Below are 25,345 nucleotides of genomic sequence, written 5' to 3'. Positions count from 1 at the left end.
CTGATGAAGATGTTGAACTTTTAAGGTTCTGAAGAAAAGGTGTGTGGGGAGAGAAAGGTTAAGCTTAGAAGTCTTCCAAATTGGAGGGTGGGGGGTGAGATGGGTGCTGCTGTAGAGAGAGTCAGATGTGCCACTCCGTGTTAATTTCTTACGCACAGTTTTACACATTTTAGCAGCACTTTGCTCTTACCCAATTCTGTGTCGAAGTCTAATTTTGGAGGTTGGGATTGATTTCTAACACCAAATATATTTCTGTGGGCTCATTCTTAGAGTGTTTCCAATTTAAAGGATCTCAGGCAATAAAGCTCAGAGAGCCCCCCCCTTTTTTTTTTTGGAGATGGGCTCTGTAGTCTGGCCCAGAATCAGGCAGCTTCATAAAATCAGTCCGTGGTAGGTTCAGTGCAGGCAGAAGGAAGTCCTGTTTCACACAGCTTGTGATTAATGTGTGGAATCCAGTGCCACAGCATGTGGTGGTGATGGTAGCCTCTTGCTTAGATATCTTTTGCAAAAGACCATGGGGGAGAAGCTGGGCAATGAGGCAGGGGCTGTATGCTCAGTGGCAGAGCACGTGCTTTGTATACAATGCCCCCCAGATTCAATTCCCTGCATCTCCAGTTGAAAGGATCAGGTAGCAGGTGATGGGGAAGGGCTGTGCCTGAGATCCTTGAGAGCTGCTGCCAGTCAGAGCAGACAGTACAGGCCCCAAATATCTGAAAGACCACGTCATAGGAACATAGGAAGCCGCCTTACACTGGGTAAGACCACCGGTCCATTTAGCTCAGTAATGTCTGCAGCGGTTCTCCAGGGTTAATTGCCCTTTATCTAAAACAAAGTAAGACGACAGTCCTCATGATTCTGAATAGAAGACGCCATTGGGGATTGAACCTGAGGCCACGTGCATGCAAAGCAGATGCTCTTCCTCTGAGTTATGCCCTTCCCTACAGGCGCTCTTGGGTGTTGTGATTGGCAGAAGGGGCTCTCTTGGTAATTCTACCACCCTCAGAAGTTCAGCAGGTTGGGGGTGGGATGAGGGGCTTCTCTGTGGCACCCCCTAAGTTGTGGGATTCCCTCCTCACAGAGGTGCTTCTGGCACCTTCATTATACAGCTTTCGTTGTATGCTGAAGACGCACCTCTTCATCTAGCCTTTGGCATTTGAGATACATATTTTAGGGCCCTCTCTAGTTGTGAATGTAATTGTTTTAATCTTTTAATAGTGTATTCTATATTATGACCCACCTGGGACTTTCTGGTGAATGGTGGACAATAAATATTATTATTATTATTGGTTATTATTATCTGTGTAAGCTTATTTTATATTTTCACATTTTGCTAGCCATGATAGCCAGCAGAAGCCTCCATGTTCAATGGCAGACTATCCCTAAATACTAGATTTTGGAGGTGGGGAGGGTTACAGCTTCCTTCATGCCCTGCTTGTAGGCTTCCTGGAGGTGTCTTGAGTGGCTGCTACTGGAAACAAAATGCTTTGTCTTACACTGCCTTCCTTAATCTTGGACCCACCAGATGTTGCTGGATTTCAGCTTCCATCAGTCCCAGCTAGCATGGCCAATGGTCAGGGATTATTGGAGTTGTAGTCCAGCAACATCTGGAGGGCACCAGATTGGGGAAAGCTCATCTACTACAAGTCTGCATCAAAAACAACAGAATGTTGTGTCACCTTGAAGATTAACAGATTAATTGTGGCATAATCATCATCACATATGGGGTCTTAACATCAGTTCGCATATATTTACAAATATATATTTATAGGTATGTGGGAGGTGGCTATAAAAGCAGTGGCCAAAAGGAAGTAAAATTCAAGAGGCACAGCCCATGACAATTCTGTGCAAAACTCATGTGTGCAGGATAAGCATGAACACTCACAACAGCAGCAGTTGGTGATAACACAATCTTCCCAACTTTGCTGTGCTAATTTAATGCCTGTAAATGGGATAACACTTCATGCATTTGATGAAGTGGGCTCTGCTTCATGGAGGCTGATGCACAATAGGTCGTTTAGGTCTTTAGAGATGAGGCAAAATGGTCTCCTGAGATTTCTCCATCCTGTTTGCAGGCAGTAAAACTGGCAGTACTATTTTGCCAAAAATTCTCAGGGCAGGGAGGAGAAATTACCCCACAGTTTCTTGGGGGCAGAGCTGATCCTTTGTGGCATGGCTTCTTTCTTTTTATTTGCAAATGCTGTGTTGGCAGTGTGGCTCCCGTTTTGCAACACCCACAATGCCATGGATGGTAACATTGCTCCAGGGTTTTTTTGTGTTTTTTTGAGGGGGTGGAGTAGCAGAACTATTTGGAGAAATGGCTCTCTGTTTGGGGTCATAATTGTTCTCTTTTTGTGGGAGAGGGCAAAAAAGTTATCAGAAAAATATACTGTGAAATTTTGGCACAATTCCATTTGAAAGTGCCACTAGAGTGTTGTGGGTTTTTGTTTTGCATATTCTTGGTATTCTAAGCAGGGCATGGAATTATTGCTCCCCGAGAAAAAAGTGGCAAACCTCACACATGCGTACTTGCCAGGAAAGACTGAGAATGGGGAAGAATCCCTGGCTATTTTAAAGTGGTAACTGGTTTGTTTGCATTGAAGAGATCTTGAATACCTATCCATGAAGTGCAAGCTTTCTTAGGCATGTGCTGGCTGGGGCTGATGCGAGTTGTAATCAAGACATCTGGAGGGCACCCGGTTGACGAAGGCTGATAAACAAGATTCCCTGACAGTCTCCCATCCTGACACTGAGGAGACCCAAAACAACTTAGCTTCAGCAAGGTGGTTGCTTCATGTGCCTTCAGACACAGCCCCAAGGACTTTGTGACAAGGGTGGATCTCTGGACCTGAATGATCTTCCATGGGAATATAGAGGAAAGGTGTCACTCCGTGTACATGGTTCATAGTCCCAGCCTATGGTCTGAAGGCACATGAGGCCACCACCTTGCTGAAGCTAAGCAGGTTTGGGTTTGGTCAGTGCCTGGATGGGAGAGCACCTGGGAACATGTATGCCGCCTTGGGTTCCATGGTGAAAGAAAGGTGGGGTATAAATGTAATAAATAAATTAATTAATAGTAAATGTTTAGATTTGGATCCTTTTTGCTCATCACTCTGTTTAGTAAAATGGCAAGTTGTACAGCAGAGACTAAGGGTAATATGGTTAATTGATCTTCTGCCTTACTTGAAGGAGCTGACATATACCACAAAGGAGGTCTTAAACTTAAAGTAGCTACTTCTGTGTTCTGGGCGGTAAGCATTTGTCATGTATTATAAAATTACTGCACCATCAACCACAAAGGCAAATTAGTTACCCTTTATCTACTGGCACATAACATTTGAGTCATGACAGATTTATATCTACTGTCCTCTAGTAGTTACATACCTTAACCTCTCTGAGTAGAATGGAAATGATACTACTAGCTGTGGGTTTATGAGTGTCTTTTTAAAATTGTGTTGAATACGGTTGTGGCAAAATATCCTGTCTTTTCTTTCTCTTGATGGTTGGAGATGGGTTTGTGACTAGCCACTTGCCTAGTCACCTTTGGTAAATACTCATGCAGGTGACCAGCAGGAAACACTTACAAAAATGGCTTCTCTTTTTCTTTTTAGCCACAAAACAATTTGTATAGTCATAGTTATGTATGGCCAGACAAGTGGTGTAAACTTTTGAAGGCTGCAATTCTATACACTTACCTAGGAGTGAGCCTCAGCAAGGCTTAGTTCTGAGTAAGCACATTTAGTATTGCACTGTTAGGCTAGAAGCTTTTTGGGTAACTGGTTGTTGTGAAGACATGTTCTGGTTTTTCCCTCTCCAGTTTAATTTTTGAAGGGGCAACAGTTTATGCTGCTGTAATGAAAATATCACAGTTTGTTCAGCTGCGCTCCGCTGGACCATGTAAAAGAAAAGGAAGAAAATGCAAAGCAAGTTGGAAGGAAATTAGAGCAACATTCCTTTCATTTTATAGCCTTCTCATCCAGCAGTGAACTCGGAGCATTGCAGATAATGAAATTGGGGATGCCTTTGGGGGCAACAAGAGTTGCATCCCTTGGAGTGTTTCTGGATAAAACATTGCTCTGGGCTGTGCAGACACCATGGGCTCAATCCAGCTGAAGCTGAGCACTTTGATTTAAGTAGAAAAGGTCAGCATGTGCTTAAATTCTCCAGTTAAATTTAGTAAGCTTCAACTTGGCTGTATTATTCCGTCTTCACATCCTGTTTTTAAGAGTTTTCTGCTTTCATTTTTAATCCAATCATACGGAAATGCACAGAATCCTAAGCTCGAAACTGTCTGGCTGGAAAAATATTTTCAAATTCCAACACACCGGTATTTGATTTTTAGGTGCCAGAATCAAATATATAGACATCTCTGCGGGAGGACAGATGTTCAGGTTTCTTGAGTGCTGCCTGCAAAGTTTTTAGATGCCCAGGATTTTCTTGGCCCTGCATAACTGATACCAGCATCTTACTATGATGATATTGCTGTCTATTGATGGTATGCTTTTGCTGCTGAAGTTTTTGCTACTCTTTTACTGGGTTTGTTTTATAGGTTATTTTATGGCTTTTATTATAATACATTGTTGTTCCTTTTTTGTGTGCCATGATTTATGCTTTTAATATTTTGTAAGTTGCTTGGAGTTTGTGTCAAGTGACTAATATATTGAATAAATAATAATACTATCCTAGCTTAGGACTCTGGCTGCATTAGCCAAACATCCTCCACACTCTGATATTGGCCTCTTGTGAGTGTGGCCTAGTATACAAACTATAAGCCTTGCCAACAGACAGACAGCTAACAGGGCTTTGGGGGGGGGTTCAGATATGTAGGAGCCAAAGTTCAGGGTGATAGCCACCCTACAAAAGCTAGCTAATTGGGGTGTTTTACATTTTTGTACATTTCTGTGTTTCAGCCTTGCAAATAAGTCTATAAAATTCGCTAGCCTGCTTGCCCCCGTATACCTGTGTTAGTCACTGATGGCAAGCTGACGTTCTGAAAGGGAAAGTACCAGTCCCGCTCCAGCTTGGAAATGTTCTCGCTACCTAATTTTCTTGTGGCAGTTCTTCTATACCACAGGCAGCTAGACTGGCAACTAACTTTTATGACTGATGTACTTAACAGCCTAGTAGTTGGGTGGCACTGGGATTAATAAGAAAGCATTCTTTTATTCAAAAGGTGAATTGTTTTGGTAGCACTCAGTTCGGAATTAATACCAAAAAAAGTCATTTTTTTAATTGCTACGGATATCAGGTATTGAAAAGTGGAGGCGTTATCATTAAATGATTTCAGTTGGAGCAGATGGGTAGGGGATTGTTTCAGTTTATTTTTAAATAATTTATTAACAGAACAACAAGTACAACTTCCACTATCAATAAGACATACAGAGTATATAAGAGAAAATTAACCAGGTAAGTCAAACAAAAAGTAACATGCCAAATCCCAACCCTCCCCTAATTCAATTGATATATTTAGTTGGGAAAGTTATGTTGTATAAGTCCGTTTCAGGTTTTTAAAAGAAAAGCTTCATACAGATGGGCTGGTGCCAACACTGCTTTATCTTAGTCCACTTTGTATTTGACCTGACCTCTTTTGCATCGGTAGATAAATCTTATATTGGCTGCTACGGCCATGTGGCATGAAGCAGAAAGATTCTAGGGGGAAGAAAACCCCATAATTTTCAGAGGGCTTCTTTAAGAAGAAAGGGTGGGGAATACTAATCAACTTTGCTAAAGTCTTGTAGTAAATCATAAACTGTTGCCCAATGCAACCCAACAGGTTATTGTGCCAAAGAGCAATCCCTTAGAATCCTCTGTGATAACCATGACTACAGTGGTGGATGTGCAGGGTTTTCTCTACAGATAATACTGAAAAGTGTCTCCTGGAGGTAAGAGATGTTGGATACCATCCTGGTGCAACTAATGTCTTGAGTTTGAAATGTTAGTGTGCTGTACTCTAGCCAATAAGATTTCAGCAAGGCAGTAGTGAAGAAAGTGCTTGAGAACTGGAAGTGGTGGAAATCTAGTACGTTGTCAGTTGCAGAGAGCAAAAGCACTCTGTGCACACATGGAGCTTCTGTGACCAGGGATGTGTCCTGATGCACTTGGCTGTCTTCTGAATTGCAGACTGTGCATATTTAAAAATAAAATCAGATTGTCTGGTGGTTGTCATCTGGTGGTGTAGTGCAGGGTGGTGATTGTCTTTGCCTTTTGAACACAAAAGAATAAGTGATACAAAAACAAACATTACAGATTTACACACAAATGACTAATAGTTCCTCGCTCCTTTTATTTGCATTGAGCTCATAAGCTGATGCTGGACTAGTTCCGTATTCTTTTTCGAAGAAACCGCCAACACATTTCATACCACTCTTAAAAACGAGTATAATCAATTACTTTTTCCAGCATAATACAAGTACAGCATGTAAACTATTTGTAATATCTGTTGCAGAAACCTGATGAAAGAATATCCACTGTCTTTCATATTGTGGCTGTAGTGATTATTCTTAGGGGATTTTCCACAGCAGACCATTCTCTCAGTTTCTGCGTAGACAACAGTGAAAGTGAGACCGAGGCACACAGTAATCTCTTGACAGTATTTTTTTCTTTTGGGCTTCCCATTTCACTGAATTCAAGTATCACTTTTGTTCACACAGACAATTTCTAAGCACTTCCAAAACAGCATAGGGTTGGTCTTGCAGCTCTGGATTGCAACTGGCAGCATACAGGTAAAAATGGGAGATGGGTAAAGGTAAAAATGCAGTGGAGTGGGAGAAGGCTTAGCTCCTGGGGCCAGAACTCGACTTTCGTTCTTTTTCAGATGCTGAGGCATCACCAGAGGCAGCCTTATGGTGAGGAGCAAAGGTGGCCATCTCAGACAATGGGTTTTGAGCCCTTAGAAAGGTTTTGGTGTGGGAGACTTGGATCTCGTCTAGAGGTGCAAAAAATTTCTATGCTCCCATATGTTTCAGTGAAGCTTTCACAGGAGGACAAGATCCTTCAAAATGAATGGTGATGCAGTAGAGCTTTAGCATACTTCCTGTGCCGTTTCACAATATGAGATGTCCTGGCTCGAAGGACACTATGTTTTGAGATCAAGTGTGGCAAAGTGGTTAAAATGTTGGACTAGGACCTGGGAGACTGGGGTTCAGATCCTCTTTTAGCCATAAAGCGCGCTGGGTGACTTTGGGCCTGTCACAGCCTTTCAGCCTAACCTACCTCACAGGGTTGTAGTGAGGGTAAAATTGAGAAGGGGAGAACTATGTACGCCACCTTGAGCTCATTGGAGGAAAGGTGGGTTATAAATGCAATAATAAATACTTTTCATTTGGGCTTGCTCTTGAGAGCTTCCCAGTATGCTATCCTGGATGTTAGTCAGGGGCGGGGGTTCTGGTTTTTCAGCCTCAAATGGCAAAGTATTTTGAACCAGGTGTGGCCACCAGGATCACATTTACAGGGTTGTATTCAGTGCTTGTCCTACCCAGACTCATTGAAAATAATGGGCATGACTAACTTAGATCCATTAATGTCAGTGGGTTTACTTTGGGTAGAATCTAGTTGGATACAACCCTTAGGCTCCAGCTTCAGGTCTTTTATAATTGGATCCTGAAAAACCTTTTGACGTTATTGCCAGCCTGAAACGTTTCATAATGGGCTGGATTCTTTTTCTAGTTCTCATTGAGGCAGTGGGGAGTGCATGGTGTGGTGTTTTTTCTCTTCAAAGGCTGAGGATTGTATCTGTTAGTTCTACTCATCGTAGACCCATTGAAGTTAATAGACTTGGCTAACTTAGGTCCATTAATTTCAGTGGGTCTACTCTGAATAGGACTTAGCTGGATATGGCCTTATGGCTTCCATGAGGGGACATTGCCAGGCAGATAAATGCGCTTACCTGAAAAACCAGCAAACCATGACAGCTTTGAGCCCCCTTCTCTTGTCTCTGTGCTCTCTTGTAGAAAAGGCTGAACTGACAATGTCGTGTAATTATTTTTGGGGTGTGTGAGGTTTTGAAGCTGTGTTCCCTGGTGTAATTATACTTGCAAACCGCTCCTTTAGTTCAGTCAGCTCTTTCACACCCAACCTGAGACTTGGGCTGCTTTTGAATTTCATGTTTGTTCTCCTTATTATTTAGATTTGTTAGTTGTAGGTTACCTAAAAGGTCTCCAGGCGACTTACATTTAAATACATAAATACATAATGCCATTAAAAATCCCTATAAAGCATTTTCTCATACAGCCCCCTGCAATTCATGTATATGCACATATATAGAAAAACAACCCTTCCCACCCACCCCAGCAGCAGAACAAAATCAGCTCAGGCCATCAAAAACAGGTGAGGTGGGGGAGTCTTTCCCTGGGGTCAAAAAGATGTCAGAGAAGGTGCCATTCATGGCAAAACCAGGTATCTTACCATCCCGCTACCGTTTCTACCTAGATTTCCGTAGACTTTGTAAACAGAACCCAGCAGACGGATATCTCAGTTCCCCAGCTGGCGAGTTCAAGGAACAGGAGAGGGCTGGCTCAGGTAGTTTCCTAAACGGGTTGCACAGGGCCTGTCCAGTCTGCACCATGAATTGCTTTAAGACAGTGCTTCCATTGTGAGCACGGCTATGTAAAACAGCTTGTTGGCAGGTTTCTATAAACAGGGTTACTTTGGAATGGAAGCAGAGTTTTCAGTAACAGCCTGTATTTGTCAGAAGGGGCGTAGCTCCGGATTGGAAGAGACGCTGTATGTAGGTGGAGAGGCCACAGCTCAGTGGTAGAGGGCACATTCTTTGCATACAGAAGGCCAAGGTTCAATCCTTGCCCTCTTTGGTTAAAAAAGGATTTCAGGTAGCAGAGCCTGCCCAACAGACCTTGGAGAGTTGCTGCCTATCAGAGTAGACCGCGCTGTGTTAGCACTTGACATGAGGCACCTTCATATGCTCAACTGCTTAAAATGCCTGACCGTCTTCTCTCCCCATATTTCAATGTGTGTGTATAGCATGGCATTGAAAAGTGTGGGTTTTTTTTCTTTTTCGTATCTAAGTGAATAAAATCATCCCACACAATGTTGTGCAAGTTCTGAGTAAGTTAAATTATCATAAAAATGCGGAATAGTTGTCCTGAGTAAAATTGTTCTTTTGTGACGCACCAAGTTTTGTTTTGTTTTTAAAAACAACACTGCATATAAGCATTTGCATGCTGCTACTATTTCAAAACAGCCTTTATGAAACCTCTTTAGTACATAAGGGTACAGAAGAAAATGGGATACAGTTTTTGATTTATTTCAGTTTATTTCAGGTATTAAAACAGGAATAAATTAAAGTGAAGAAATTGCCATGCCTCAGAAACCTCTGTGTTCACACATATCAGTAAGCCATGGCTTGTTTTTAACCATGGTTTGTGGAACAAACTGGGATCAATCATGCAAACAAGCATAGTAACTGTAGCTTGTTTTACCTAATGTTGGTTTTGCTTTCTAACTGTTCTTGACATGTACCACTGTAGCTGGGAAAGTTTTTTGGCGTGCAGTATCCAAGTTATAGTTATTTTTTTCTTTATTACTTCATTACTTTTCTATCCTGCCTTTCCTGCACGGTGCTCAAGGAGGTGTATATGTTTCTCCCACTTCCCATGATGGTTACGTTGGGTTCAGATGCAACAAGAAACCATGATTAATGCAAGCCAAGATTTGTAAGCCAACTTCAAACCATGTTTTCATATCCTGGTTTATTGATTGCAACCTTGGAGTGGGTTCAGATGTACGAACCACGGTTAAGCTAAACAACCCATAGCTTAACATTGTGTGCAAAAATGTGTAGATTTTTAGAACAGGTTAGTTTACCACTTACTATAATATCTGTATCCTGCTTGCCTATTAAAATAACCAAAGTGTCTTACAATAAAAGAGAATGCAGGATTGACACCACAATAAAAGTATGTGTCCATTTAAACAAACAATAGTTAGAAACTTCAAGAGACAGCCGAGCTGAAATTTCAGCGAAAACACAAAACATCAAGTCACTGATTACAAGCTAGCTTGGATATATATATTTACCATCCATTGCAAACAAGAAGCTTTCATTGGGAGGGGGTTTGGCAGTTGTGGTGCTGCTGTTGATAATGCCCTGTGAGTGTTCTCTGGTGCTGAGCTGAAGCAAATCTTATTCTGTGTTTCCTTCACAGCGAGTAACCAACATTCTGCTGTCCCCCCTTGAAGATGGTGAAGCTGGACATTCACACGTTGGCTCATCACCTCAAGCAGGAACGGCTCTATGTGAACTCCGAAAAGCAGCTGATCCAGAGACTTAATGCTGATGTGCTGAAGACTGCCGAAAAGCTGTACCGCACGGCATGGATTTCCAAACAACAGAGGATTAACTTGGACCGGCTGATCATAACAAGGTAATGGCTAGTAACATTGGAAACTGAGGCCCTAATATCTGAAATTGTATATAATGCTTTGCATGTTGAAACACTGCAGCTACTATGCATTATAAATGTAAGCTTTCAGGTTGCACAGAACTCTTGACCAGGCATAAAGAAAAGGTAGCTTTAAGCTGAGTCAGCTCAAAAAATGCATGCATGAGTCCGAGGACTGTACCACTTCAGAATGCAGGTGTGGAATTGCATTTGCCAGGGTGTCCCCTGTTCAAAAAGAAAACTCTCGTTGCTAGCATGTTGTGGAGAAGGTTTTTTTGGTCTAGCATTCTTCCTGACATACTTGCTTTCTGTGAGCAGGCAGTTTTTACCTGAAGAAGCTTTCAAGTATGATCCTTTTTCTTCAGTCAAAAGTGGTACCTACTCTCTCCCACCCCACTCTCCCGCCTCCAGCGCACATATTTGAATTGGTGCAAGATATATACAAACATAGGAAGCTGTTGGACACAGAGTCAGATAATTAGTTTATCAGTGTATTGTCTACACTGACTGGCAGCTGTCTTTCCCAGCCCTGCCTGGAGATGCTGGGGATTGAACCTAGGACCTTCTGAGTGTAAAGGAGATGCACCTCCACTCTATGAATATGATAGTAAAGCTGATTACAAAAGCAAGGTGTGTGTGTTTTTAAAAAAATGACACACAAAGGAAAGATGTTTCACTATCTTTAACCAGATACAACTTGATAATTGATGGTAGCCTATATAACTGGGACAAAGAAGTGCTTTCCATATATTTATTCATATTGTTCATTTTATTCTATAGAAAATTTAAAATCTGTGTTTATTTAATGTATAATGGCACGTTGTACCTTAACTAGGTTTTTTTTTTTTAAAAGCCTGCTTCTAATGTATTTGTGGCCATTTTTTCTGTCTGCCTTGCAAGAATTTTAAACTTGAATGGCTTGAGTTCATGTTTCTCCATTTGTATGACCAGCATTAATGTGGAATGTGCGAGAAGCCTTAACATTAGAAAATGATAGATAGGAAAGAGAAGAATTAGGGACCGAGAGAGGAGTAGGAATAAGAGACACTTTTTCCTGAAAACATCTAAAGATTTTAAACCTCAGTCAAGGCAACCTGTTTAAATTAGCTTCTGATCTCAGATGTGCTCACACAGCAAAGCAAAAAGTTGGTGTCACATGTACTTTGAATATGTTAACTGAGGCTGCATGCACACCATGCATTTAAAGCACATGCCTTCCCCAAAACAAACCTGGGAAACTGTAGTTTGCCCCTCACAGAGCTACAATTCCCAGCACCCTTAACAAACTAGAGTTCCCAGGATTCTTTGGGGAAGATCATGTGGTTTTCATATATGGCATGTATGCAGCATGTATGATTGTTAGGGGTTAAGGATAAAAACCCTGCATATAATGCATTCCAGTCCCATTGGTCTTGATTAGGGTTAAGCACGTATAATCATTGCTTGGACTGTGTCACTAAGCCATTAGTTATATCATTTTTATATGTTTCCTTGTCCTTTTGGTTTGTGGTTGCTTTACAGCATTAAAATGACAGTAAAAACAATTCCTTGTCAAATAATAACATACATATTTAGCAATACCACAGCAGTCCATTCATTACAGAAATTTATAGCAGATATTCTTAACTGGGGACTAACCAGTGATCGGTGGTCTTCAAGTGCTGTGGGACTCCTAACTTCCATATTCCTTTGCCACTGGCCATGCTGCTAGGTGGGGCTGATGGGAGTTGGAATCGCCAACATTTGAAGGGCCCAAGGTTTCCCAGTCCTGGCCTTAACAGAGCCTCAAAAATCAATCGGGTTTATAGTCTTCTGGAAACTACTGAGAGGACTTAGCTGTGTCATCTTCTTCATTGATGAGACTTAGAGAATGTTCAGGGGTTCCCTGTGTTATGTGTCTGGATGTACTCAACAAAGTTCAGATGATTCTCTTTCCCTTGATTTTGTGGCTGTTCACATGGACAAGCCTTGAGAATCCAGGTTTGGGGTGTTAATGTTTCTAAATAGTTTCAGTATATAGATATTTATATTTTTCCTAGTGCTGAAGCTTCCCCAGCTGAATGCTGCCAGCATGCCAAGGTCTTGGAGGACACGCAGTTTGTGGATGGGTACAAGCAGTTGGGCTTCCAAGAGACAGCCTATGGTGAATTTCTTAATAGGCTGCGTGAAAACCCTCGCCTTATTGCATCCTGCCTGGTTGCAGGAGAGAAGCTCAACCAGGAGAACACACAGAGCGTCATCCATACCGTCTTCACCTCCATCTACGGCAACTGCATCATGCCAGAGGACGAAAGCTACCTCCTCCAAGTCTTGCGCTACTTGGTTGAGTTTGAGCTCAAGGAGAGCGATAACCCCAGGCGGCTTCTCAGGAGAGGCACGTGTGCATTCAGCATTCTGTTCAAACTCTTTTCCGAGGGGCTCTTTTCGGCCAAGCTCTTCCTCACTGCCACTTTGCACGAACCCATCATGCAGCTGCTGGTCGAGGATGAAGACCATCTGGAGACCGACCCCAGCAAACTGATCGACCGCTTCTCACCTGCCCAGCAGGAGAAGCTCTTTGGGGAAAAGGGCACGGAAAAATTCAGGCAAAAAGTCCAGGAGATGGTGGAGTCCAATGAGGCAAAGCTGGTGGCCCTGGTGAACAAGTTCATTGGCTACCTCAAGCAGAACACCTACTGCTTCCCACACAGCTTGCGGTGGATCGTATCCCAGATGTACAAAACGCTCTCGTGTGTGGACAGGCTAGACATTGGGGAAGTGAGAGCCATGTGCACGGACCTTCTCTTGGCTTGCTTCATTTGTCCCGCAGTGGTCAACCCAGAGCAGTGCGGGATTATTTCCGATGCCCCAATCAATGAAGTGGCAAGATTTAACCTGATGCAGGTATAGCATCCTTTGAAATATATATAAGCAAACACACAAGCATGGGCACACATACCTGTGTATTTTCTAATAAGGTGGTGAGCCTGCAAGAAAATAGGAAAAGGGTCTGTGTCATCTGCAGATCTTAAGGGTTGCATTCAACTAAGTTTTAGTCAGAGTAGACCCATTTAAATTGACCTAAGTTAGTCATGGCCATTAATTTCAATGGATCTACTCTGAGTAGGACTAACATTGAACATAGAAGTGATAGGCCTGTGTCTAAAAGGCAACATAACACCAGCTCTTTACAAGGATGGCACCTGTAATGTCACAAATGCATGACAGAACACTGGAAAGCGTTCACCATCTTGAAGAAGACATTGTGAGCTGGGAGGGAGCGGCCTTATTGTATCCTCTTGGGCAAAATTGAGGGAGCCACCAGTCACCCACTACTTGAACTACTACCCTTTGCTACTACGGTCAGAGGGAGGAGGGCTTGTGCCACTCATGAGGTTGCCTGGGTTACTCTTCTCCCTCCAAGGGCAAGTTAGTGTACTGGTCTGCGTTTTGCCGCATTGACCAGCTTTGTAGCTGATTGGTGTTTATACTGCACCATCTGTGCACATGACAGTTTGCCGAGAGTTACTTAGACCAGGGGTTCCCAAGCCGCAGTGGTCCATGAGCTTCACCCAAGTGGCCCACAGCATGTCTGTGAATTTGTGGCTGGAGATGGGAGAGGGCACTTCTATTGCATTAAATGTTCATATTGATTTTTAATTGTATTTTATTGCTTTTTTTATTTCTTATATATTGCATTTGATTGTATGACAATTTGAATTCTATGGCATAAAATGCAATGTATAAGAAATAAGAGAAGCAATAAAAGTTATGTTAAAAGCCATACAACATATAGCACAGCACATTACAGCAGCAGCAACAGGCAGAAAAATTAAGTGGTCTGCCAAGACCGTCAGCAGTTTTCAAGTGGTCTGTGGGGGAAAACAGTTTGGGAAACACTGATTTAGATGACATAGATCCCTGCTGCCAAGGAGATTACAGTCTAAAATAGACAGTGCAGGAATTAGGGAGGGGAAGAGGATATGGTGCCTAAAACCTAGTTACAGTTGGGAATGAGGATGAAGAGGATCAGCCAAAGGCCTCCCCGGGAAGAGATGGTATCATGTTACATGTGTAGGGAAGGAGTTCCATGCATGTGAAGGATGGGCACAATGGAAGGACACTTAGACCTTTCTCCTTCCTCAGCTGGGAGCTAGGCTAGCGATCTAGCTGTGGGTATTCAGGGTTGCCGTCGTTCTAATGAACGCGCAACTTAAAAAACATCAGCACATGTTATTTTGCATTACGTACCCTGCTCTCTTTTGAGGGTTTTTTGTGTGTGTGTTGTGTATGTGGAATTAGCACTGGTGTTGCAGTCTAGAATGCATCGGGTCAGATTTTGGTGGGCAGGGAAGAGCAGGCATGGAAGAGGGAGAGGCATGCGTACAGAGCACTGCCAGCCAGTCGTGTCGTGTCTGGCCCTCTGGTTTGTAACTCTTCACTAGATAAGCAGGCAGTGTTGCAAGTCTGATCCCTGCAGATGTCAGAGCAAGAGGCTTGTCCTTTATTTTTGGAAGAGCCAGATACCCATTGGTGTAATGGTGTGTGTGTTTTCTCCTCCTCCCACTGAGAGTCATTCTTTACTCACATAATTATAGTGCTGGTCTTTGACCATAATAAATGATTGATTCATTTACTCACATAAAGAACTGCAGTTGAGGGGTGCATTGGCCTTCCCAGAGGGGTGCAGTCTTTACATTTGCTTTCATAGCAGCTTTTTGTTTTGTATTGTAGAATTCAGTGTTGACCCATATCTAGCCTACCATACTAAGGGACACTTTTTGATACTGACCTGCTGTCTTCCTCCTTCTGCAAAGTGCTGGTCACACTGCACTTCCTGTCTGTGCATACCCTCTGCAGGAGAAACTGACACATTACACTGGAAGTGCAGCGTGGCCAAGAGACAAATTGGGATTTCTGGCTTGTGTTCAACGAAGTTTTACTCAAAGTAGACCCATTGAAATTAATGTACTCAAGTTAGTCATGCCCATTAGTTTCAGTGGGTCTACGCTGAGTAGGACTAACATCAGGTGCTACCTTGTGTGTTTATATAAATATGGTATAGGTTCAGTGGAGGCTGATGGAAAGATGGCCTGGTTGGTCTTGGTGGGCTTTTGGTTCCTCCCAACTCTAGACCATAAAAGCTGTGATTTTTCCTGCCAGATTTGTTTATTGCCAGATGCTTCTTCTGTGTTTATGTGAAAACTGCACGGAAAACTCTTGAGCTTAATTCTTTGGCACCCATTAAATAGGTATGGAAATAGGCTTATCATCCGGCTGGTATCTGTGGCTTGCAACCATTCTCACAATAGTACAAATAGAAGTAAGAAGCTGCTCTTGCTGCTAAGATGAAGCAAACTCTTTTGAGTTGAGAAGAGATATCCAAAGTTTTCATAAGGGGAGTAGAAACTCTGTAAAGGCATTTTGCTGTGGAATTTTTCCATGCAAAATACTTGTAATGTGTGGAAAGAAAAGATTACTGCTGTCTTTCAAACCTTGGGCAAGCTGAGTAGGAATGGTTCTTTTTAATCCAGTTTTGATTTGGAAGGTGGAGACAATTTTCTCTCTTTGTGGTAGTGTTGTAATCCTGTCTTTAATTTGTTTCCCCGTTGTAGGTTGGGAGACTTCTGCAGCAGCTGGCAATGACTGGATCTGAGGAAGGAGACCCCCGCACAAAGGGCCACCTGGGTAAATTTGACAAAGTAAGAGCCAAGACTATGAAGCCTTTATTTCCGTGCGTGCCGATGTTTTCTCTTTCTTTGTAACTTAGACAAAGGCACCCTCACACACACAAAAAGACTTTTGCCATGTCTGTGAAAAGATTCAAGCAAGCAAATGGCGACCTTAAGGGAAGAGGCAAATGACGCTTTGCGCCAATAGAATCTGGAACAGGCAAGCAAGATAGTTAAGTGTAGAAGAGCTTCAGGGCATTTGCATGAAGAAGTGAGGTCTGGCATTTTTTGTGTTTCATTGTTTGTCTTTTTAACTATTAAAAATGTATAGCTGCTTCTTGCCATGCTGCCTGTTTAAAATCATTATTATTATTATTATTAATTCAATTTCTTACCTGCCCTTTACTTTGCTGAAAACCTTTCTTTGCCACCAGGCGTATGCAGATAATTAAGAAAAACATTTTCCATAATAGTTAGCTCGTTATCTGTTTTATTGTATTATAACTGTTGTGAGTTTTGTGTGGGTTTTTATATTGTAATAGGTGTAAACTGCTTTGATTTTTTTTAAATGAAATTGCAATATACAAATATTTTTATAAATAAGGTCCCAGGTTGAGTTGCAGCAATTCAGAATACAGTATTAAAATCAGTCAAAAGCAAATAGAATCAAGAGAATAGGATGGGTCTGTCTATGTGTGTATGTATTCGTACACAGCTGCCATCTCCTTAGTAGGGGCGTAAAGGTTTCAAGTTGAAACGCCTATACTGAAACGGTTCGCTCTCCCCTGTTTTACCCTTGCAGGGTTGTGTGGCCGCGTTCTTGGATGTTGTCATCAGTGGGCGTGCAGTGGAAACCCCTCCCATGTCCTCAGTAAACCTCTTGGAAGGGCTGAGTAGAACCGTGGTTTACATGACGTACGGCCAGCTCACTGCCCTGGTAAATATCCAAACTCTTGGGGAGGGGGGGTCCAGGAGGAGACGAGCTTGGGTATCTGTGGTGGGCATGCGTTACTTCCTGCTTTTAACAGTACCCATATTTTTAGGTCAGCTTTATGCGGAACGTTATGTCAGGCGACCAGCTGAAGGAAGACCACATGGCCCTGGAAACCCTTCTGTTAACCTTACCCCAGAACAAGCCAGGAAAAAGCAGCAGCCTGGAAATGACCCCATACAACACCCCTCAGCTTTCGCCTGCAACCACGCCAGCCAACAAGAAAAACCGGTTGCCTATAGGTGAGGAAGGCAGAGGATCAGGCTTGGCGTGGCGATGTGTCCTTATGCGGAGTCTCCTTGACTCATGCCAGTCAACGTCACATTGATGGCATGCAGCAACATTTCCCAACCTGGTGTCCTCCTGATGTTTTTGACTACAACCCCCCTTCATCACTGATCAATATTATATTTATTTATTTGATTCCATTTATGAATCGCTTCCTGTAAAGTATCTTTAAGCAGTTTCATAGTATAGACATCAACAATCCCAAACAATTTCAAATCCGATATAGATACAGACTGGAATAAAGGTCTCCATTTTAAAAGGCTTGTTGGAAAAAGAAGGTCTTCAGTAGATGCGAAAAAGGCAATGGAGATGAAACAGGAGGGTGCTGGCTGGAGCTGATGTGGGAGTTATCATCGAAAACATATGGAGGAAACCAGGTTCAGAAAGACTGGTGTGTGGGCTTGTTTGGTTCCAGGACCAAAATGGCAAAAGTCCAATTATTACAGCTTCCTGTTCTTGTCAGTTGTTCTTCTTAGTAGAAGGTGATGAATGGCACACTCTGTTATAGCAAACGTCACATTTTTCTTTGGGGAATTAAGGAAGTGGTTTGGGGCGCAGGCTGTATTAATCCTGTCCCCTCCATAAGCTCGGGATTGTGTATGTGGTCCAATTTAAAAAAAAAAGGTTGAAAGCTGCTTACTTGCATGACTTTTGCATAATTTATTCCACTGGTTAAGGAGAAGGGCAGCAACCCCCTTGGGGACGGGATTCCAACTGCTGTGCCCACTAAACATTTCATTCAGCAACTGTGAATCTGTAAGGTTTGTGGTATAAGGTCTGTGACATTTGTGACAGGCAGAAAGAAGTACTACTTCCCACAGTGCACAGTCAAAGAATGGAATTCACTCCCACAAAAAGTAGGGATGGCCATCAAGCCTGGATTAGACGGATTTGTGGAGGATAAGGCTGTCTATGGCTACTAGCCACAAAGGCTAAGTTCCGCCTCCACTGTTGCTGGGAGAGTGCTGTTGTGCTCAGGTCCTCCTTGTGAGGTTCCCAGAGACGTCTGACTGGCCACTGTGAGAACCAGATGGGTCCTCTTACATTCTTAGTAACTTGCCTCAAATCTCTCTCTCTATAAATGCTCAAGAAACTGGAGTTTTGCACCTAGTATTGCCTTCTGTGGATTTTCTGCACCCATACACAATTGGAACCAGGGATGTGGAGTCGGAGTCAGGAGCAATTTTGGGTGGAGTCGGAGTTGGAGTCAGTAGAAATGTACCGACTCCAACCTCCAAATAAATTTTGATTGACAAGAAGCAATTTTGGGTGGAGTCAGAGTCAGACAGTAGAAAAACAGAGGAGTCGGAGTCGAAGGTTTGGCGTACTGACTCCACAGCCCTGATTGGAACTTGCACACAGCCCTCTGCAAAGCCGCGCCTGACTGGTTGCAAAGCCAGATCTTTCCAGTCTCAGATAATTCCTGGCTGCCATTCCCCCCCCCTCCATTGAACCCTTTGTTATATCTGTGTATTTTACAACTGAACAATGTTTTCTCTCATCCAACGGCTTGACTTCTGTTTCTGTTTTTTAACGCTGCCAACTCAGGACACCAGTTGGCAGCCATCACTGCCTGGGATACGTCTGCTACCAACCTGACAGCTCACATAAACCTAGTAACCCCATTTGGTGGGTAATGGAATCCTTCCTCTTTCTTAATGTCTCTACGAAGCCATGCTTTGCATGCATGTTCGTGTCACACCAGCTGCTCTTTTCAAAAGGCATCTTCTTTTGTTCTGTTTGGGAGCTTGCTTTCTGTTTCCTAAGCTTTTTTTTTATATATATAAATGAAGTGTTGGGAAAGTCCAGTCAGTGCATGAACAAACTCTGCGTTAGAAATCTTGGGGTCTTGTCTAAGTTCTACTCAGAGTAGGCACATTGAAATTAGTGGACCTAAGTTAGGTGTGTTCCTAAATTTCAGTGGGACTACCCTGAGCAGGACTATCGTCGAAGGCAACCCTCGACTTTGAGATTGTTGCAAGGGGGGAAAAGGAACCTGGATTAAAATATTGGGTTGGTATTCTAGAATTCTGAATGGACCTTGCATGTTCACCCATGATCCAAAGAAGTGTCAAAGCATTCCCCAGGCTGTTGTGATTCGTGTGGTTCATTGGAAGCCATTCCCAGGCTCCTTGTAGTTCCCAAGAGCAGCTTTCCTGGTTCATAGGAACACAGGAAGCAGCTTTATACGGAGTCAAACTGTTGGCCCATCCAGCTCAGTATTATCTACACTGATTGGCTGCAGCTGTCCAGGTCTCAGGCGGGTCTGTCTCAGCAATCCCCTGGGGATTAAACCTAGAAGTACCTGCATGCAAAGCAGGTAAGATGCTCTGCCACTAGCCTGGCAAGTGTATTTTTCTCTTTTAGTTTTTTTTTAACTAACGGGGACCTGTTCTCTGTATATCTTTTTTCATTTATTTAGAAAAATGCATGATCAGCGTTTCAGTATCTTAAACATTCTCAAAACAGAATCCACTGGCAAAAGCTGTTTAACTTTTCTGTTGCAATGATCAGCTACTCCTTGGGCCAGTTTATACAACTGACAAATTCAAGCTGTTAACATTTTACCTGGATTGTACTTCTTTAGGCTGCAGATCTGATGGAGTGCATATTTGCACTTTGCCCTATAAAAAATCAAGCAAACGAAAACTCCCTGCATGCAGAAAATTGCCATGTGAGGTGGAAAGGTTCAGCCTAACCTCACAGATGTATTCTCTTTCTACCAGCGGGTATACTCCTCCCCCCCCCCCTAAAAATGGGGAATGTTCAAACATATAACTTACTCCTGCAGCTTGAAATGGTTCACTACAGGAAGAAAGAATACTGCTTAATTCTGCTGGTCTGTGTAAAGTGGCCTTTCGACTGCTCCAAGCTGCTAGCTCTGGAGAGTCACCCTTCTCTTGAAGTCCAGCAGTAGTTGTGTGCTGTTGCTCTATTTTGTGTACTTAGATGTCTGTCCAAAATGTTAACGTTCTGAAAAGTTTCTCTGTGCGCATGTAAAGCATTGCATGTTTTATTCCAACTTTATGCTTATGAGCTGATGAAAAGAGCTTTAAAAAAAAAGCTGAAGAGCCGCTGTCGTTTTTCTGCAAGCACCCCAAAGGTTCAGACTCAGCTGTTTTAGATTCATGCTGGTCCTGTGTCTGCATTTAGATGCTGCCCAAGATCCAGGCCCCTTCCTCTTTGTGACACGGTGATATTCGCATGGAGTTGTTCAAGCATCTGTCTAAGTAGCAGGATCTGAATTGCTGCCAGTGTGACTCCCTCCCCCCCTTACCATGAGAGGATGCCCTTTTAATCATGAATTTGCTGCTGTTGGAGGGATGGGAGACAGCACACTGGCCATTACTCATATCGAGAGCTGATTCTCTCACATTGAGGTGGCTTTACTAAAGTTACTCAGATTTCCTCCCATTTTCTGGGGGATTCCTGTGGGTTTTTCTCCCCATGAGTAGTCTACACACTGGGTGGGATTTCTTTTTTGTCCACTGCAAGGCAGGTTCTTCTAGAACAGTCTCCCCTAACCTGGTGCCGTACAGATATCTCTGGGACTACAAGTCCCATCAGTCCCAGTCAGCACGGCCAAGGTTCAGGGATTATGGGTGGCTGCAGTCCAGCAACATGTGAAAGGTACCAAGTTGGAGAAGGCTGCTGTAGAAGAAAGACTTGGCCAGGGGTAGGAAGCTCCATCCACAGCCTCGTTGGAGCAGGTTTTTCCTGCCTTTGTTGGAGATCTGTAATGGCAGAAATGTTTGATAATGGGTTTTATCTCTGGGGGTGGGTTATCTCCCCTACTGTATTCCCAAAATAAGATTGTAGTGAGATGTAGACTTTAGGAGCAATGTCTGCTTACACACTGTACCATTAAAGCACTTTTCCACTACCACCAAAGAATCCTGGGAACTGTGGTTTGTTAAGTGTGCTGGGAATTGTAATTCTGTGACGGTAAACTATGGTTCCCACAATTCTTTTTTTGGGTGGTGGTGGGAATGTGCTTTAAATGTATCGTGTGTACGCAGCCGATAAAAAAAAAGTCAGATTATTTGGGTAGTGATAATACAAAGGCGTGTGTTTGTGGGGCGGGAGAAAGACGAGTCATCCAAACAGACGCGTTATCTTTTCGGAGAATAAAGAATGAACAAAACAGGCAAGTGGGAATAATTCAATTGCAGCTTAAGTCTCTGGCATTTTTACAAAAGGAGTAGTAAATGCCAAAAGGAGTAGTAAATAAGACACAAGGAAAGCATGGCCACACCTTTCGAATGACTTGAGCGGATGCCCCTGGGCTTTTAGTGATTGCAGGAATTTTGGTTAGTGTATTTTCTCCTGTTGTGCCACCCCACCCTCACCCTGGGCAATACGGTGGCAAGCCCCACCTGCCAAAATTGCTGCTTCTGCACAATTAATGTACAAAGTTCCTGTCCATACGACCATTGGAAGAATCTGTAAGACACAGAAATTACTGTGGTCAGTGGCTTGTAGCCAGAGGTTTTTCCTCGCCCTTCTTGAAGAATTGCAGTATGGTAGCCAGATACTTGCAATATGAAACACACACACACCACACATACTTTTCTCAACAACTGGAGGGTAGCATAGCATAGTCTGCCTGGTGCCAGTCTATCAATGCCATTTTTGCCTTTTCTTCAGCATGCATGCAGTAGACATCACCCTCTTGTATCGAGTTGGCATTTGCCTCTTTGTTTTTTTTAATTGAATGTTAGGAATCCTTCATAAAACATCCCCCCCCCCAATGTTCCAGCTACTCGCAGCAGGAGCCGATCGAATATTCAAGCAGACCAGCATGCGGACCATGATGGATTCTCCCAGGAGACGATACAGGAAGTTCAACCAGAAGAAGTCTTGGTTATTTCTCTTGGGACGGGGCCCCAAATAACTCCAGGAATGATGTCGGAAAATGAGGTATTGAGATTATTGAGATCTGTGTGGGTGGAAGTGGTGCTGTTCAGCACAGGGTGTTGGGCCTCTGATGTGGAGGCTGCTAGCTGCTGTGGAATTCTGAGGACATTAATGGCTTTTTTCACACAGCTAGCACATAACTGGCCCTCATGGATCCAAGTCTTCAGCAGTCATGACATAGTACTTCTTTCACTTGTGTTATGGTTAACTGCCGTTTGTCGTGTTGACTGGACCCACAAACTGGTTAATATTAAAACCAGTTTGGAGTTGGCTTGTTTTAGTAAGTTAATGTTAAGCACAGTTTTGGGTTCAGACAACACAAAAAACTATGGTTAACCAAAAGCAAAAGCTTGCAGACTCTGCCAACCATGTGGGAGGAAGGGAGGGGGAAGCACAGAAGCCTGAGAGGCTCGTTCACATCACCATAAACCTTGGTTTAGTGTGACACATGAACAGCCTTTAAATGTAGGCTCTCTGGGCGAGGTGTCTTATCATTTCTATATTCAGTATGGTACTTGCATATCACTGGAGCTAAGTAAATGTCATGAAGTACCAGTGTTGTACCTACATGGCAAATTGATAACATTAAATCAATTTAATTTAAGTATTTATGCTCTGTTTTAAGACTCTGAACAAATTGGAGAAACATTCCTGACACCAAACAGCAGTTTCTGAAATGTTTGATGGCAAGAAGCCAGAGAGGCTCTAGAGAAGTTAAAAATTCTGGCTTCTATCTAATGCTTGTTCTACTTAGAGTAGACCCCCTGAAGTTAATGGGCATGACTAACTTAGGTTCATCCATCTGAATGGGTCTACTCTGAGTAGAGTTTAGTTGTATAAAGCCCACAATCTTAAGGTGTTTTGACACACGGTAAATCTTCTTGGCTGCCGATTTCAGAAGGAAATTCTGACTTTTGTTTTCTTCCCTTCTCTGTCCAACTTGTCCTAGGTTTTAAACATGCAGCTTGCTGATGGAGGGCAAGGAGATGTCCCTGTTGATGAAACCAAACTCCACGGTAAACCTGATAAAACCTTGCGCTTTTCCCTCTGCAGTGATAATCTGGAAGGAATATCTGAAGGTGAAGGGTCACTTTAGTACCTTGTCTGTCAGGCTATATATAAAAAGAGCTTCTTTTCATTGTAGTTGGTGTTTTATCTCAGCCACTATTGTAACCGCTATGATACCCGCTCATTCCATCGACCAATATGCGTTTGAAAACAACTTTTGGGGTTTTCTTTTTTTCCTTTTTCTTTTTTTGGTCACTTTGCCTAGTGACTTTTGTTTTGTCTTGAATTGCCTTTGTTGCATTTACTGGGTGTATCTTTCTGTTGGCGGGGGTCAGACTTAACAGTGTCATCTCCTTCCCACAGGCCCTTCAAACCGCTCTAATTCCGTGTCCTCCCTGGATTTGGAGGGGGAATCTGTCTCTGAACTCGGTGCAGGCCCCTCAGGAAGCAACGGAGTGGAAGCTCTGCAGCTTCTGGAGCACGAGCAAGGTCAGTGCTTGGAGATGCACGCCGCGCAAAGAGGATGGCCCCTCGCAAAAGATAAACTCAACGGGCTTTTATTTGGTTTGCATATTTATTTACTTAGAAGAATTTTTAGCCCACTCTTCACTGAAAAAAACAAAAAAGAAGGGCTCCCAGAGCGGCTTATAAATATTAATGTTAAGACAGTCCCTGCCCTGAAGTTTACAATCTAAAAATGCATGACACAAAAGGGAAAAGAGATTGGGAAGGTTGAGGAAAAAAGCAAACTCAAGAACTATTTCCACCCTTACTCTAAGAAACCCAGTGCAGCGTACATGATTTTCTTTCCACCCCACCCCACCCATGTTATCCTCACAATAACCCTGTGAGGTAGGTTAGGCTGATAAGAGCGTGACTGGCTTTAATGCTTCATGGCCAAGCAGGGATTTGAATCTGGGCCTAGTCAGACACTGTAAGAAACACACCAGCTCTCTCTCTCTTTAAAATGGCTTTGAACATCAGATGTTATCTAAGTCAGTAGCCATCAGCCTCTTCAGATCTTGGACCTGGTTTTGACCCCAACCAGCAACATGGAACCCAATCTTAACTTCTCATAGGTGTCCATCTTGGTCCTTCTGTTTGGTAGGGAGTTGTCCTGGTCCACCTAAGGTTCAGACACAGCATCCATGCTCATCTGTGACTGCTGAAGGGAGAGATCCCTCTTGTGTGCATGCCTTCGTAATGTTCTCCCTGATGAACTTGTGCCGCTTTAGAGTTCTCATCCTCTAATCTTCTATGATGAGCTTCCGCCGGGCCTTGAAGACCTGGCTCTTCAGGCAGGCTTTTGGGGTGGGTTAGGTTTTGACTGTTATGGTTTTAAATTTTAACGTTTTAATGTATTGTTTTATCTTGTACGTCGCCCAGAGTGGCTGGACAACCAGCCAGATGGGCGACTAATAAATTTAATAAATAATAATAATAAACCTCATCCAGCTGTTTTCCCATGAAAACCTGGCCAAGACATCTGTGCCGTACAGTGGCCATACTTAATGGCTGGATATTCCTAGAACACTAGACCATGGTTAATCTAAACCAAGACTTGTAAACCAACAACAAATGATGGCTTATGAGTGATGTTTATTCCTGGTTAATAAGCCATGATTAAGACCTGGAGACAGAAAATAGGGATAATCGCATTAATGGAAAAACTATTGTAACAGTTGAGAGCCTTAAACGGCAGCCAAGGGGATGATGACTTTATTGAATTATGGTACAACTTTATTATTATGTGAACTCTCAAGATCACACATTGCATCCTCCTGCAACCCACACTCATCTGTAGAGAGATATCCCGGTTGAGAGAGTTACCATGAATTGTTTCATGTACTTAACTTTGAATAGCCTTACTATGGTTTGTTACATGCATCTGGGGGGAGGGGGCGGGAGGGGAGAGGAGGTGGAGGAACTTGCTATAATTTACCTTGTCTGAAAATCAATAAAAACGTTTTTTTTAAAAATAAGCCATGATTAAACTACTTGGCCAGCTTCAGATGATCAAATAAACGACGGTGCGCTGCTAAGCAAGAATAAAGGTACAAGAGCCCTTCAGTCTTCTTTGCATCTGATCGTTCTGC

At 42.9% G+C, this 25,345-nt stretch overlaps 1 protein-coding gene across 7 annotated transcripts in view; it reads left to right on the top strand.

The window, feature by feature from the left end:
- Positions 1-25,345, top strand: part of GAPVD1 (GTPase activating protein and VPS9 domains 1) — a 51,659-nt gene that overhangs the window by 1,811 nt on the left and 24,503 nt on the right. For 3 of the 7 annotated variants that reach the window (XM_061603738.1, XM_061603737.1, XM_061603736.1), the window contains exons 2-10: positions 10,158-10,376; positions 12,434-13,277; positions 15,989-16,075; positions 16,848-16,982; positions 17,089-17,278; positions 18,873-18,953; positions 22,084-22,244; positions 23,191-23,320; positions 23,613-23,738. In XM_061603738.1, coding sequence (XP_061459722.1) covers positions 10,192-10,376; positions 12,434-13,277; positions 15,989-16,075; positions 16,848-16,982; positions 17,089-17,278; positions 18,873-18,953; positions 22,084-22,244; positions 23,191-23,320; positions 23,613-23,738 — 1,939 coding nt within the window. In that variant the 5' untranslated portion in view covers positions 10,158-10,191. The remainder of the gene's footprint in view (positions 1-10,157; positions 10,377-12,433; positions 13,278-15,988; positions 16,076-16,847; positions 16,983-17,088; positions 17,279-18,872; positions 18,954-22,083; positions 22,245-23,190; positions 23,321-23,612; positions 23,739-25,345) is intronic. The other 4 variants (XM_061603740.1, XM_061603742.1, XM_061603739.1 and 1 more) reach the window with 3 other exon arrangements.

The sequence above is a fragment of the Rhineura floridana genome, chromosome 20 (genome assembly GCF_030035675.1).
Source record: "Rhineura floridana isolate rRhiFlo1 chromosome 20, rRhiFlo1.hap2, whole genome shotgun sequence".
NCBI classification, from domain to species: domain Eukaryota; kingdom Metazoa; phylum Chordata; class Lepidosauria; order Squamata; family Rhineuridae; genus Rhineura; species Rhineura floridana.
Note: the sequence above shows the minus strand (reverse complement) of the source record. Positions and strands in the feature narration are given on the sequence as shown.